Source organism: Chelonia mydas, chromosome 22, assembly GCF_015237465.2.
Source record: "Chelonia mydas isolate rCheMyd1 chromosome 22, rCheMyd1.pri.v2, whole genome shotgun sequence".
Lineage (NCBI taxonomy): Eukaryota > Metazoa > Chordata > Testudines > Cheloniidae > Chelonia > Chelonia mydas.
The window spans coordinates 17306880-17319432 of NC_051262.2; the positions used below are offsets into that span (position 1 = coordinate 17306880).

At 49.2% G+C, this 12553-nt stretch overlaps 1 protein-coding gene across 16 annotated transcripts in view; it reads right to left on the reverse strand.

Moving 5' to 3' along the window:
• Positions 1-250: 250 nt before the first annotated feature.
• The window catches only part of SIK3 (SIK family kinase 3), a 149388-nt gene continuing 137085 nt past the window's right edge, over positions 251-12553 (reverse strand). For 6 of the 16 annotated variants that reach the window (XM_043534197.1, XM_043534195.1, XM_037882553.2 and 3 more), the window contains 5 exons: positions 12058-12415; positions 10367-11244; positions 5075-5238; positions 4214-4385; positions 251-3341 (listed from right to left, as the gene is read on the reverse strand). In XM_043534197.1, coding sequence (XP_043390132.1) covers positions 3184-3341; positions 4214-4385; positions 5075-5238; positions 10367-11244; positions 12058-12415 — 1730 coding nt within the window. In that variant the 3' untranslated portion in view covers positions 251-3183. Of the gene's footprint in view, positions 7437-10366; positions 11245-12057; positions 12416-12553 lie in introns of all 16 variants that reach the window. The other 10 variants (XM_043534194.1, XM_043534192.1, XM_043534198.1 and 7 more) reach the window with 8 other exon arrangements.

The following is a 12553-nucleotide window of genomic DNA, read 5'->3' on the forward strand; positions in this document are numbered from 1 at the left end:
TCTGTTTCCACGTGTTATGCAGGAGCCCCCATTCTGTCCATTTCAGCTTTGAAAAGTCAGATCACCACCGGCAAGGGTGATTTCATATGGCAGGTTGGATAACAGACTGAAACATGCAGCAACTGGAGAGCAGCCAACCCTGGCACACTGCAGCTTTCAACTTCTCGGACGCTATTCAGAGAATCCAAGTTGGGCTGGCTTCTCCTTTGCATCAGATATTGAGCAACAACACAAACAAGAGATCACAAGATCATAATCATGATTTTATTTGTCATGATCCCATTGTCCAACTAAGTTACTAGTTGCAAGTGACCCACAAAAAAATGGACTAAAGATTTACTGAAAGTTGTTTGTTTTTAGTCCAGCATAAACGAGGAAGAAAAAATACTTCGGACATTTCCAAAAAACAGAAATAATAGCAAAGTATATTAATATACATTCAACATATACTGCGCGTATTGATTACTACAATACAAAGCAATGATAAAAAAGTGTGATACGGCGAAATGGCACGGTTAAGCAAGTCCCTGCTTTTCTTTTGGATGGCTACTGTAGGGCGGCTGTCAACTCTCCCAGAAATACGTCATGTAAACAAAAGGAAAACAAATCAAAGATACAGAGCAATGTCAAAAAGCCTTTCAGTGTTTCTTGGTACCCTCTCACTGAAGTCCGGCAAGCCCTGTCTGGGTCCCCCACCCCCCCAACACACACCACCTATTTTACATGTTAAAGAAATGTAACTTGACAACTACACACCAATAAAACCAGAGTGACATTAGGCTTTCTAGAAACATTGACCTGGGAGATACTGTTTGTCAGCTGCAGATTTCTTCTCTCCCCTCCCCTCTCCTTTTCTTCTAATTGCAGGTCCACTTATGACAATTGCTGGGGGACTTTGGGGAAGAGATGGTGATAGCAAATTAACCTTTGCCATGCTGGTCTCACACTTCCTTCTGTGCAAATTCAGGAGGGTTGGACTGATTTTTCCTTTATTTAAAAAAAAAATTCCCAAAAAAGTGTCAATAATAGGAATTTTCAGTTGTAGCTTTTAAAGTTCCAAAGGCAACGATGACACAAAATACTCCCTTAGCCCCAACCGCTGGAGGGGGCATTGGTTTCTATCAGTCAAGGAAAGAAATGAAAAAGAATGACAAAGAAGAGATCTATGCACGTCTGAATTTGTATAAAGGAGAACATCACTTCTGCCACTGGCACAAGAGAAAAAAAACAGTCACAATTACAATGTCATTAAAAAGAAATAAAATACTTTGAACAAAAGGTGCAAGTCACAATTCAAATAGAACAGAATCTAGTTAAAAATTTCTCTCAAACAGAAATTCCTTTTGTCTTTTATTAATAATAATAACAATAACAATAATAATAAAAACAACAACATTTACCATAAAACAATTCCTACATGATCAGGAGGAAAAGCTAGAAAGACAAAGGGAAACAACCTGTCTTCTTTACTTTAAACTGAAAAAAAAAAAGGGTCGTACATGGGTTTGAAAGGAAAAGGTATTAAAAAAGGAGGGGGAGGGGGAAATGATCCTTTTAGCACAATGACCAAAAATAGAGAAAAAGAAAAGCAGACAAAGATGAGAGAGACAAAGCGTATTGCACCACTGGAAGAACCAGTGGGGTTGGGGACGCAATCTGCTCCTCAGGTCAGATGGGTGTGGGTTGGACAGGCTAGCATCGTGGTAAGGGAGACTGGAGTTGCTCTTGCCCCAGAGTAGCTCTGGGCCCCACTATCAGTTCAGATGTAAAGGATATGGAAATAAAACTACAGTGTGGCCTTCTTCTGCCCTTGGGGCTGGGCTTCTGGGGCATGGTGTGCACTGGAACTCTGGAAAAACGACTCTGGTTTTGGACTTGGTTTTCAGGAGCTCTGCTTATTGCTTGCCAAAGGACAGAGCTTCAAATTCCCTCCCTGCCCCTTGCTTCCCCTATTCAGGCAGGCTCCAGGAAGGCATTTGTCCCATGCTCTCCTACTTGTCCCCAGAAAAAGATGATGTTGGACAGGTCTTAAGAGCAGGGTTGGATGAAGGGGAGAACGCCTGAGTCTGCACCATCCATGATGGCCTGGACCTTCGCATTTAAAACCCCCTCCAAACCAAATGCAAAACTCAAGTTCCATCAATCCTTTCACACAGGGTGTAGGACTCGGGTTCTCTGGTTAGCTCTGTGATAGCTGGAGTTACAGGCAAATATGGCAAAAACGAAAGAAACCAAAAGAACGACACACTGAGGAACTGATTATGAGGAAAAGAGCCATGATATTTCAGTGAGAAATACTATGGCGATTTGGCGCAATGCTGCTAGATACTGTTGGTTTAAAATGGACCTTTTCATTTCAAAGCTGTACACAAAACCTGGAAAAAAGAGATAGAGAGAGAGAGGGAGAAGAGAAGAGAAGGGGTGTTAAAGGCCAGGACAAGAGACAGACATTTCTCCTTAAACATCCCTCTGCCCGCCCCATGCTCCAGCCTGACAAAGCCGGCTACGTGCCCCGAGCGCTCATGCTGCCAATGCCACAAGGGGCTTGAAAGAGAAGGGAGACGTGCACAAGGAGGGGCTGCGTGCCCCATGGAGGTGTGCCCACTGCTCCATGTAGCTGACAGGATCACGCAAGTCCACAGACTACCATCTTCAGGTGCCATGTCCTTCTACCAACAGCAGCAGCAGCTCCTGACAGCTGCCCCTCCACGGAAAGGGGACGAGCCAAACAGACAGGCCTGAGTCACCGTACAGCTGTTCAGAGAGCTGCCTCCTGGCTCCCCCCGTCTGGAGTCCACTCTCCCCACACACACCACCGTACAGATGGGAAATATTGTTGCCCGGGCTCGTTCTTGCACCAGCAGCCAAGGCCTTCCCTCGCCAATCCCTGCACTCCCACCCAGAGACTCTACAAAGCAGAAGCGCCGAGTAGCTACTGAAGGTCACCAGCAGCAAGTCTACGAGGGCGGCACTGTCCGCAGTGCAAACAACTGACCTCTGGAAGCTTGGCAAGGACATCCTCTATCTTAAACTTCATTCTCAGACCCACAGCTAAGGGAGGGGCAAGGAGTTGTCTAGGGAGATCTAGCCCATGGGCTACTGGTACTGAAGATCTACCCTAGAGGCAGAAAAGGGAAGATCTGAACTTACAGAAACAGAAAAATACTCACTCCCTCCTTCCTGCTACACCCCAGCCTGCTCCATCCCAAAGGGCACCTCCGGGTGCTTGTAGCTCAGGAGGACGTCTGTAATACACGTAGATGGATAACAAGAGGTGTTTAAATGCTGGCTGCCATCAGCTAGATTTGGATGCTCTTGACCTTCCAAACTTTCCCCACAGTCTGCAAGACCAAAGAGTAACATCAGAGTTTGTAGGCGAACGGGAGAAATCTCTCACTGCTACTTGGGACACTGGAGTCTACCAAGGGCCCAGGAGAGCAAAGTTGATTGAAGCTTCTGGCAGAGGGCTCAGGCAGGCCTGAGGTGCTGAGTGTGGGTCAGGGCTGGCATGCAGGGTTGTCCCTCATTTTAACAGAAAGTCGTTGCAGTGAGCATGACACAAATCCAGGACTTTGCCGATGTCACAACTACCTAAGAAGTCACACTGTGCTTTACGTGCTACAGCCCAGCTGTCTCCCTGCTGCTCAGAGAGTACGGGAGAGATGACAACAGACCTTGAGAAGAATGGAGACAAGAAGCGTGTGTGGAAATTTACCTGGAAAGGATTCCAGCCAGTAGTGTGCGCTTCACAGGAATCCAAGACAAGTGTCACTATACACGGAAGCCACTATGTGCTTGAAACTGCAGCACAACCCAGAATGACAAGCGTCTGTAAGGGCTGCACCAGAAATAAGCACCAGCACATGCTCTGTGGGGAGGTTGGTAACAGTGCCTGGAGTCAATCAGTGCAAGCTTTCGACACACAAAAGGCCAATACACCTCAACTCTGACCTGCAACTCCTCCTGATCTTTCAGCCTCCACAGCTCTGCCAATGCAGATCTATTATTCCAGCCCTTGGCCACGCTTAAACAGAGAATGCCAACTGTACCGTACTCGACAGTATTACAACGTGCCTAGTACACTGCTGGCTCCATGCACAGGAATACCACCAAGGGAAGTGACTCTGTGGTGTGGACCCATATCTGATAGACCAGGATGACACAAATCAGCGTCGCTTCTGACCCAAACCAGATTGCAGCAGAATTCAATCACCTCTGAAAGATGCCTTTTCAGCCCCAGGGAAGTCCTTACCCTCGCTTTCCCTGGCATGTAGCTGCTGGCTGGCCATGAGCGATGACTGGCTGAGTACTGCATCAGACATCCGAGCAGAGCTTAGTGCTTTTCCAGCCATTAAACTCATTCCAGGCAAGTTATCCAGCTGGACCTGAGGAGACGGCAGAAGGAGACAGAGTCACACCCCAGTGCTCCCCCAGGATGAAAGGAGACAGTCACAAGTGCACATTTTCTTCCAGCACCCTAGTAAGTTATAAGGAGAGTTACACCAGGGCTTGACTATGCCAGAACTGCTTCAAAACCCCAAAGGGCTGATGTACCCGTACGCAGTGCAGCTGTCCTTGTGCCGATCTCTCAATGGCTGAGACCGCACTGCTAGGTTGTTCACCAACATTGCCTGGCTGGAAGTTTGGTTCTTTTGCAGATTATAAGACACTCCGGGCTGTATTCATCCCTGCTTTAACTCAAATGTTTTCAGCAGAGGCACCCTAGGGTGCACTTGACCCTGCAGGAAAATTTCATATGGACTTGGGTGTATGTGGGTAAACTGGGCAATGCTTGTTTAGCCACAGGTAGGAGATTTCACTTTTGGGTTGGTCTCTGCTAAAAGCACTTGAAACACTGCACGGTACACAACGGACATGCAGTTGAGATGTTCCAAAGGCAGAGGGGGAAGCATTGCTCTGCACAGCACTGGATTCCAAGTTAGCCCCATAGGGTTACAAGTAGGTCTGTATTTGGCTAGTGAATGGCTTATTTGCTCAGCCCTAGAACGCACACTTCATAGTAAGTTTTACACAGTACATAAGGCCTGGCAGCCATGAACCTTCTCAAACCTACATAGGCATCATCGCTGTTCTGTATGGTGTGATGTCTCTGCAGAGTCCTGGGTCTGTGGTGTTCAATGGAAGCTGGTCTTGCAGAATAACCCAATCCATTATGACTGGGCATCTCCATAGCTTGTCCTGGAGAACTTCTGTCCATACAATTCCCTACAATGGATTCTTGGGAGTTAGACAAAAGAGAAAGGGGATTAGTATAAAGAAGCCAGCGGTTTCCTGAGTGGTACAGAACATGGAATAACTGCCTTAATGCAGAACTCTGGCAGGATCTCAGAAGTCAGGGGGGAACGAATTAATCCAGTAGCCAATGAGGACTGTGCAAAAAGGATATCAACTGGACATATATTTCTTGTTCCTGACTGAGAAGCACAGATTTGTTTTTCCTTGACTCCAAAGACCATGTCTGGGCTGCTCTATTCAAGAGGCTCTCACGACCGGCTCGACTATTGATCCCAGTCACAGCTCGCAGCCGACCGTAATCACTTCAAGAGAACTCGGAGGGAAGAAAGCACAATTTCTGTCTCAACCAGATACATAATATTTGAGGAGAAAGAAACGTTATCACAATGCCGGGAGACACCCACAAAACCTCGTTCCTGTCCAGCCTGTTGCTCCCACTTATTTGAATGGGTCAGATGCTCCAAAAGAGACCACTCCCAAAAGAGATGCTTATGATTTCCATATAATGAAGGTCCCAGAAGGGCCATTCTGCATAACCTTGGCAAAGGGAGTTACCGGTACTAAATCTGTATCAAACCGCTGCTCCTTGCCCTTTTCAAACATGTTTGTAGAAAGCTGAATATCTGGGCAAGTTCCTGCCTGGCAAAGTCCATCCGTACCCTGCTGCAGGAGCTGCTGTGTCTGAGGGCAAAAGTTACATTTATATCAAGCAAAAACTCATGTTACTAAAGGTCGCATAGGACTCTGAATGAACGAGGAAGCCTGGAAGCCTATCCTCGCTCACTTCTGTCACACACTGAGCAGACTGTTCCACCTACCAGCCCTCTCTTTTTCTGAGGCAGGCAGAACAAGCCAGCTGCTCATTACACAAGCTTTACAGCTCTAGGGGCCTGATACTTGGTGAAATCATGGGGATCAGTGATGTTGAAAGGGGAGCATCCACCTGTCAGATCATCAAGCGAATCTGCTGCAAAGGCAGCATACACAACCTCTGGTGGGGGCCTACCAGGCATTCAGCTGATGTCTATCCAGGCCACTGCGCGGCACCACACAGCACCATGAAGAGGCCCTGGTTCGGTTTTCCTGCTCTCCAGACCACCAGGTGTTGCGAATACTCAGGGACAATGTGACAACTCACGGGTCAGAGGAAAGGACCAAGCACAACTCTGGAGCTGCACTGAGTAGCTCCTCCATGTCTCCTTGGGCACAAGGACGGCTGACTCAGGGCTACAGAGCTCCTACTTCCTTGCCTGGGGGAAAAGGAGCTGGTGGTGCCGCACTGCTTTGGAGAGGCCCTTTCCAGAGTCAGTATTGGACACTCGGGGACAAATCCAACCTGGGTGTAACACTGTTGGTGCCTATGGAGTTACCCCAGGCATAGCTGTGGTCTCTTTGCTTTGGCAAGATGTCATGCCTGGCAGTTATCGTAAATGGCCCTGCTCCCAACAAAACCTTTAGCAGAACATCCATTCGTTTCAGTGCCATCCGGACTGGGCCCCAAACTGTACTGCCCCAGGAAACTAACACAATTCAGGCATGCGGGGGGACCTGCACCTGTCCTAAGGAAGATACCACATTTTAGCAAAAGCAACAATGGGGCCTCCCCATTCCCAGTAGAGAACATCTGTGTCTCACTTTGCAGCCAAACAGCACTTCAGAGTCTGGGATTCCTGCTCAGCGAATGGGTCTAGACTCCAGGTCACTCTGCATGAACATGTCCTGGCTCTCACAGACGAGTTGTAGCCTTTCATCACTAGGTACAGAATCTGGGTTCACATCTGCCTCCGCATGAAGAATGGGGTTTGGCAGCCTCTTGTGCCAGCACTCCCTTTGCCCACAGTCCAATCCGATCTAACGGGCATTATCCGTGATCAAACCAGCTTGTGACTAAGCTGGCAGAGACAAGTGTTGCATGTGGATCAACTTGACTGTCTAGCCGTACTATTCCTCAGCCATGCCAGTTCACTAGCCCCTCCAGTGTATGGCCTCCCCGGTGTTTTGGGGGCAGGGAGGGAGGGAGTTGAAATGCACTGATCATGCTGCTTTATATCACAATTACATGGTACTCCACCATGCTGTGGTGTTATGGGAGCAGATTTTGCAATAATACAAGACTGGGTCTTGGCTTTGCCTCCCTCTGCATGGCCACAAGGTTAAGTTCAGTTACAAGTCTCACTTTCCTGGAAAAACAAAACAAAACTTGAGTTACCCTGGAAAACAAACGGTTGGAACGAGGCAGTGAGAAAGAACTGCCACCCACCCACAGCACTGGCTGCTGTTCAAACTGTGGGAGCGGTTGCCTGAGTGGGCAGCTCACAAGAGCCTGCAGCTATCAGCAACCAGCCTGTAAGGGCTGCACAAAGAACGTCAGTACAAATCTGGAGCGAGAGAGGAGCACAGTTAGCAGCCCGTGAAGCCCAGTAACCCGCCTCCACTAGGGCAGCCCATACACCTGAGGCTCCAGGGAAGGGAGGAGTTCCCTTCTATACAAACCGCACACGGAGCAAGAAAACCATTTAGCACTTGCAGCTGCCACTGCTGTCAGCACTTCTCATGCTTAGGCCCAGATTACACAGAGGCTGGGAGGCTCACATTTGTATCCACGTTTCATTGTAAACCCCAATCTGAATTCTTTCCGTCCCCCAGCAGCCACCTGAGCAGGGTAAAGCTCCATGGCGGGAGTCAGTTATCCACATGTGCGCAAGACAGACAGCTTGGTTTCCAATTCCCCGCATGGCTTTAACACAACACGGGAGACACAGCGGTGATTTATTCCTCCACCACATTAGTGAGTAATCTCCAGGGCTGCTGAAGGTGTTTTGGGGCTGGCACCCTGGGCTGGGCAGCGTTTCCGAAGCTGTACAGCATCTGGGGCACAACGATGCCCCGCAAGCGAGTCACTGAATCCAAACCTAGTGGGCCACAGCTGGTGGGAGCCTCCATAAGGATTTAGGTGACAGGCAGCAGTAAGCGGTGGCATGCCCCAAAACGCTATGTAACGTCCCAACACACAGTTACTCTTCTGTCGGGCAAGTACGTGGACCAAAGTACTCACTGGGCATGCCAGAGAACTGTAACCAGGAACAGCATACTCCTCAGTTTATATACTGGCATGCAAGTGACCAGGAAGTGGTTCATAATCTCTCAAGCAAAAATATCGACTCTATTGTTTCCACAATACATTTTCCTCTTAAGGGAAAATACAATTTAAAACCCATTCAAATAACATTGTGAATGTAGCTAGGGGAGCTCAAAGACAAAGTCTAACCTTTTGGGCGGGGCGGGGGAGGGGGGTTGGGAGGAGAAAACAATTATTCAAGAGAAACCATCACACAGTTACACTTGTTTGGGTTTAAATACCCCCCGGCCGTACTCCCCCAGTTGCTCTTCAGGGGCGCGTGCACAGAGCTGCTGATAACATTGGAGTTGTTTTGTATGCAGCCGATTGGAAGTGAACTCTTTAGTGCTATTTACATTGAGGTTTTATTTCATTTAATTTGTACATAAGAGTGCTTGGGTCACTTAAATGGTAGCTCAATTGGAGCGGGAAGAGTGTAGGCTAGATTCCAACTGGGTTATTAAACACAAGGAGGAAAATAAAGGTCAGGGTAGCTACACCTTTGAGTACAATCTACTATAGTAACAGTCCAAGCAGCCACATGCGCACTCCCTCCCTCTTTCAGAACAGCTTGCACAATTCATGGTAAATGTTGACTTCTCTTTACTCATTTACAAAGTCTTGCAGTCTAAAGTCCTACTCTCCTGTGTATCATGATATTAACAGAGCAATTAGCGGGGCACAAGCATGGCTTTTGGCTTGTTTAGTCATTTGCACCATTTTACATGGAGTTTATTTAGCTGTGTCAATAATAAAAATGACCCAGGTCAGTAAAATGAGGAACTCAAAAAAGAGGAGTTTCCGGAGCCTGCTTGCACTCGGACAGCTCTCTCCTTTACCAGGGCCATGCCTGGAAACTGCAGCACAGCAGAAAAACGGAGGTCTGACAGGACCAGCGCGTTAGTGATTTAAATCACCAAATGCACAGTGACGGCAGGCCACTCCTCGCCCTAGTCCTCGCTCTGAAGGACCCCTTTCATCTCACATGCACACCTGCTTGAACGCACAACATGACAAAATACCTGCGGTTACTGTCTCAACATTAAGCCATGCCTCCTGAGTGGGCAAAGCACCAGCACAGCAAGGGAGTCAAGAGAAAGCGGGTGGCTTCAAATAAGATGCATCTCATTCCTACAGCAGATATAGCTCTACCCTGCTCAGGCCTGCCAGGTGGTACTGCTCAGTGCCTTGGCCCCTCTTGAACGGGTAGGCAGGAGATGAATTCTAAACACGGAACTACAATGCAGGGAGAACAGTCATTTAAAGAGACCGCTCGTCATGCTGCTCTGTCACCATAGTTACGGTGGGTGGGGAGACCAGGAAAGGGGACAGTAGTTTCCACAGGACTAAAAACAGGCCTGAGGGACTCACTAGGAGCAAGTTTAACCACCAGTTTTCCTAAAGCAGATCATTCAAGCTCCCTCTGGGGCTACCAGTTAATGCTCTCTGTTACTGTAGTGGAGGGAGCTGGCCCAAGACATGACACTGTGCACTACAGGCTACATTTCATTGACCCTCGTAGCACTGCCCGGACTGCGAAGGAGGAACCAGTCACAGCTTTGGGCAGTAGGGATAATTTAATACACACATATTCCCTTAATTTGGGACACTAGATTTTTTTAATTAAAAAAAAAAAAAAAAGAGATAAACCACCCAAAACTTTGCAGCTCATCTCTAAAGGCAAAGCAGGAATCCAGGGTCTTTTCTCATTACCTGCAGGTTAGAATCATCAAATTCCAAGTCCTAGGAGTCTGGGAGTGTCCCTTTATTATTTAACAATTCTCCTCCTTGTTGTTTGGTACAAAGTTTGTATGAGTCCACAATTTACTTACAGCCTTAATAGCCAAAAGACTCCAGAAAATACTGCCCTAAGTTGACTGTCACTGAAACTCCTAGCTCTGTCTGAGACACACAGTCATCTCTGCTTGCACGTGGGGTGTATCTGCAATTGGAAGAGGCTGTTTCATGTACACAAGTAGCACTAAGTCTTACCTCTGCTGGGCACCTTATTCCTACTGAATCCGGTGGCTGGCTGGTGTCTGTAATGATGCGTCCCCAATTCCTGCCCCTGATTAACAGTTCCTAGCAGAGATTCTGGGTCCCCATGCCCTCCTGCATTTAAAAGCAGTGGGTTCTCATGGCCACCTTTGGTCAATGTATTTGAACTCTTATTGTCCGGAAAGCTGTCCCTGGCACCCTCGCATGCACAGTCCTCCTCCATGCTCTCCGAATGGATCAGAGCTGGCTGGGGTACATACCCATGGGGAGCCACTGCCGCAGATACCTGCTGGATACATTCTTGTGCCCTGATTTTTAAGAGCTGTTGGGGGCTGTTGTGATGGTACGTGTCAGCATTCGGATAAGGCACAGACAGCGACTGACGCTCTGACAGGTTCTGTCCCATGCTGGTGCCCATATTCCCAGCATCTCCTTGGCTCATATGCCGGAACAATTCTTGAAATTCTTGCTGCTGTTGATGCTGCTGCTGCTGCCGCCGTTTGATGAGCTGTGCAAATTCCGCAGGGGGCAGTCGCAGGTCCGTGTGCCCCGTGAGCGAATGCCGGGGGGAAAGCAGTCCTTGGAGGACGTGCGGTACCTGCTGGCGTCGGCTGTAGTCTGGCGGAGTAGGGGACAGCAGTGCCTGCTGTAGTGCTGATGCCGTGTAGTGCTGCGGCGGCTGCTGCGCGCTTTGAGGGAAGCTGGGGAACGGGTCCAGTTGAGGGACTTTCAGGGCTTGCTGCGTTGCGGGGAATCCCACCCCTGCTGATGGGCTGTAGTTGCTGGGGGATGCACGGGCCTGATCTGAGAACAGGTGGGGATGTAAGTGCACCTGGTCATAGTTAGCAGGGGGATACCTGTTCATGTTCAAGCTGCAAGGAAGAAACAACAGCGATTGTGTTGCAGCAGCCAAGAGTAAACCCATGAACGCAGAGGAGGCCACCACCACTCAGGCACTCTGCACAACCTCCCAACCAACTCCAGCAGGCTGCACACGCTCAGGGTGGTGGCTTGAGGGCCTAGCTGGAGTGGAGCAGAGGGGACCAAGGTTTGTCACCCAGCAGCTCTTTCTGGGAGAGCTGCAGAGACAATGCACTCAGACCCCGAAGAAGAGCACACGTCCCAGGTCATCAGTGACTCCGCAGGGCCAGGTAAGAAGGAATGGTTGAAGTCTCTGGAGAGAGCTGGGGGAACGTCGATGGGGAAAAAGGTGTTGTGAGAGGCAGAGCACGTCTGTCGGAGCTCTTGAAGCTAGTGTAGGCTCCGACCAGACCAGGCACAAAGGGGAATTAGAAACAGTCTCTGTACTTCTTTATTTCTTCCCTCTTATTAAAGCACAAGACTCTACTTGAGCAGCAACCTGCGTTCCTCGAGAGAAAGCTGGCTTCCTCCGCATGGCTCAGGAGTTGTGCTGACTTCACACAATCCTCACCCCCCGGCTGTCAGAGCACCCATCCCACTAACAACGCCCTGAAGTCTAAGGGTCTGGACTAGGATCACAGCCAGCTCCGTAACACGACCAGTGCATGGCCTGCTGCTGGCAGTGCGTGCTGTGCTCAGGAGACAGACACAGCTCGGCGCACGGAGCCATGGTGGCAGTTCTCTGACTGGCCCTATTTCCTTTCTCCTCCCTTCTCCCCTCAGCGCCTCCCCAGGTTAGCAGAACAGCTGGAGAATGGCCTTACCTGTGTGACTCTGCACTATCAGCACTGAGCTGCTTGGACAGTGGCCTGTGACCATACGTGAGAGAGGCCATCAGGTTAGCTCGATGCTGCATTTGGATCTGATTGGCACTCGGGTTGATGGACATGCCTCGTGGGTGAGGGGACATGCCCTGCCCTGCCACAGCTGCCCCCTGCAGAAGGTTGTTGCTGAGCATATCTCCGGGCTCTTGCACTTGGATGGTGACCTGCTGCGGCTGCGATGGCTGCGGCATGCCCATGCATGTCAGTGCCACGTTCGGGGGCGGGGAACAGTTACCAGACTGCTGGAAGATCGCACTGTGGGAAGGCATCCCTTGGAACTGGGACTGAGACGCTGCACCTACGAAGAACAATCCCTTTGAGTAACTGCACTGAGTTATTGCAAGGCTTGAGAGCACGTTCTGTTTAACAGATACAGCGTCTGACGCTATCGGGGCCAGAAGAAAGATTTTCAGAACCAAGCTGCATTTCAGCAGGT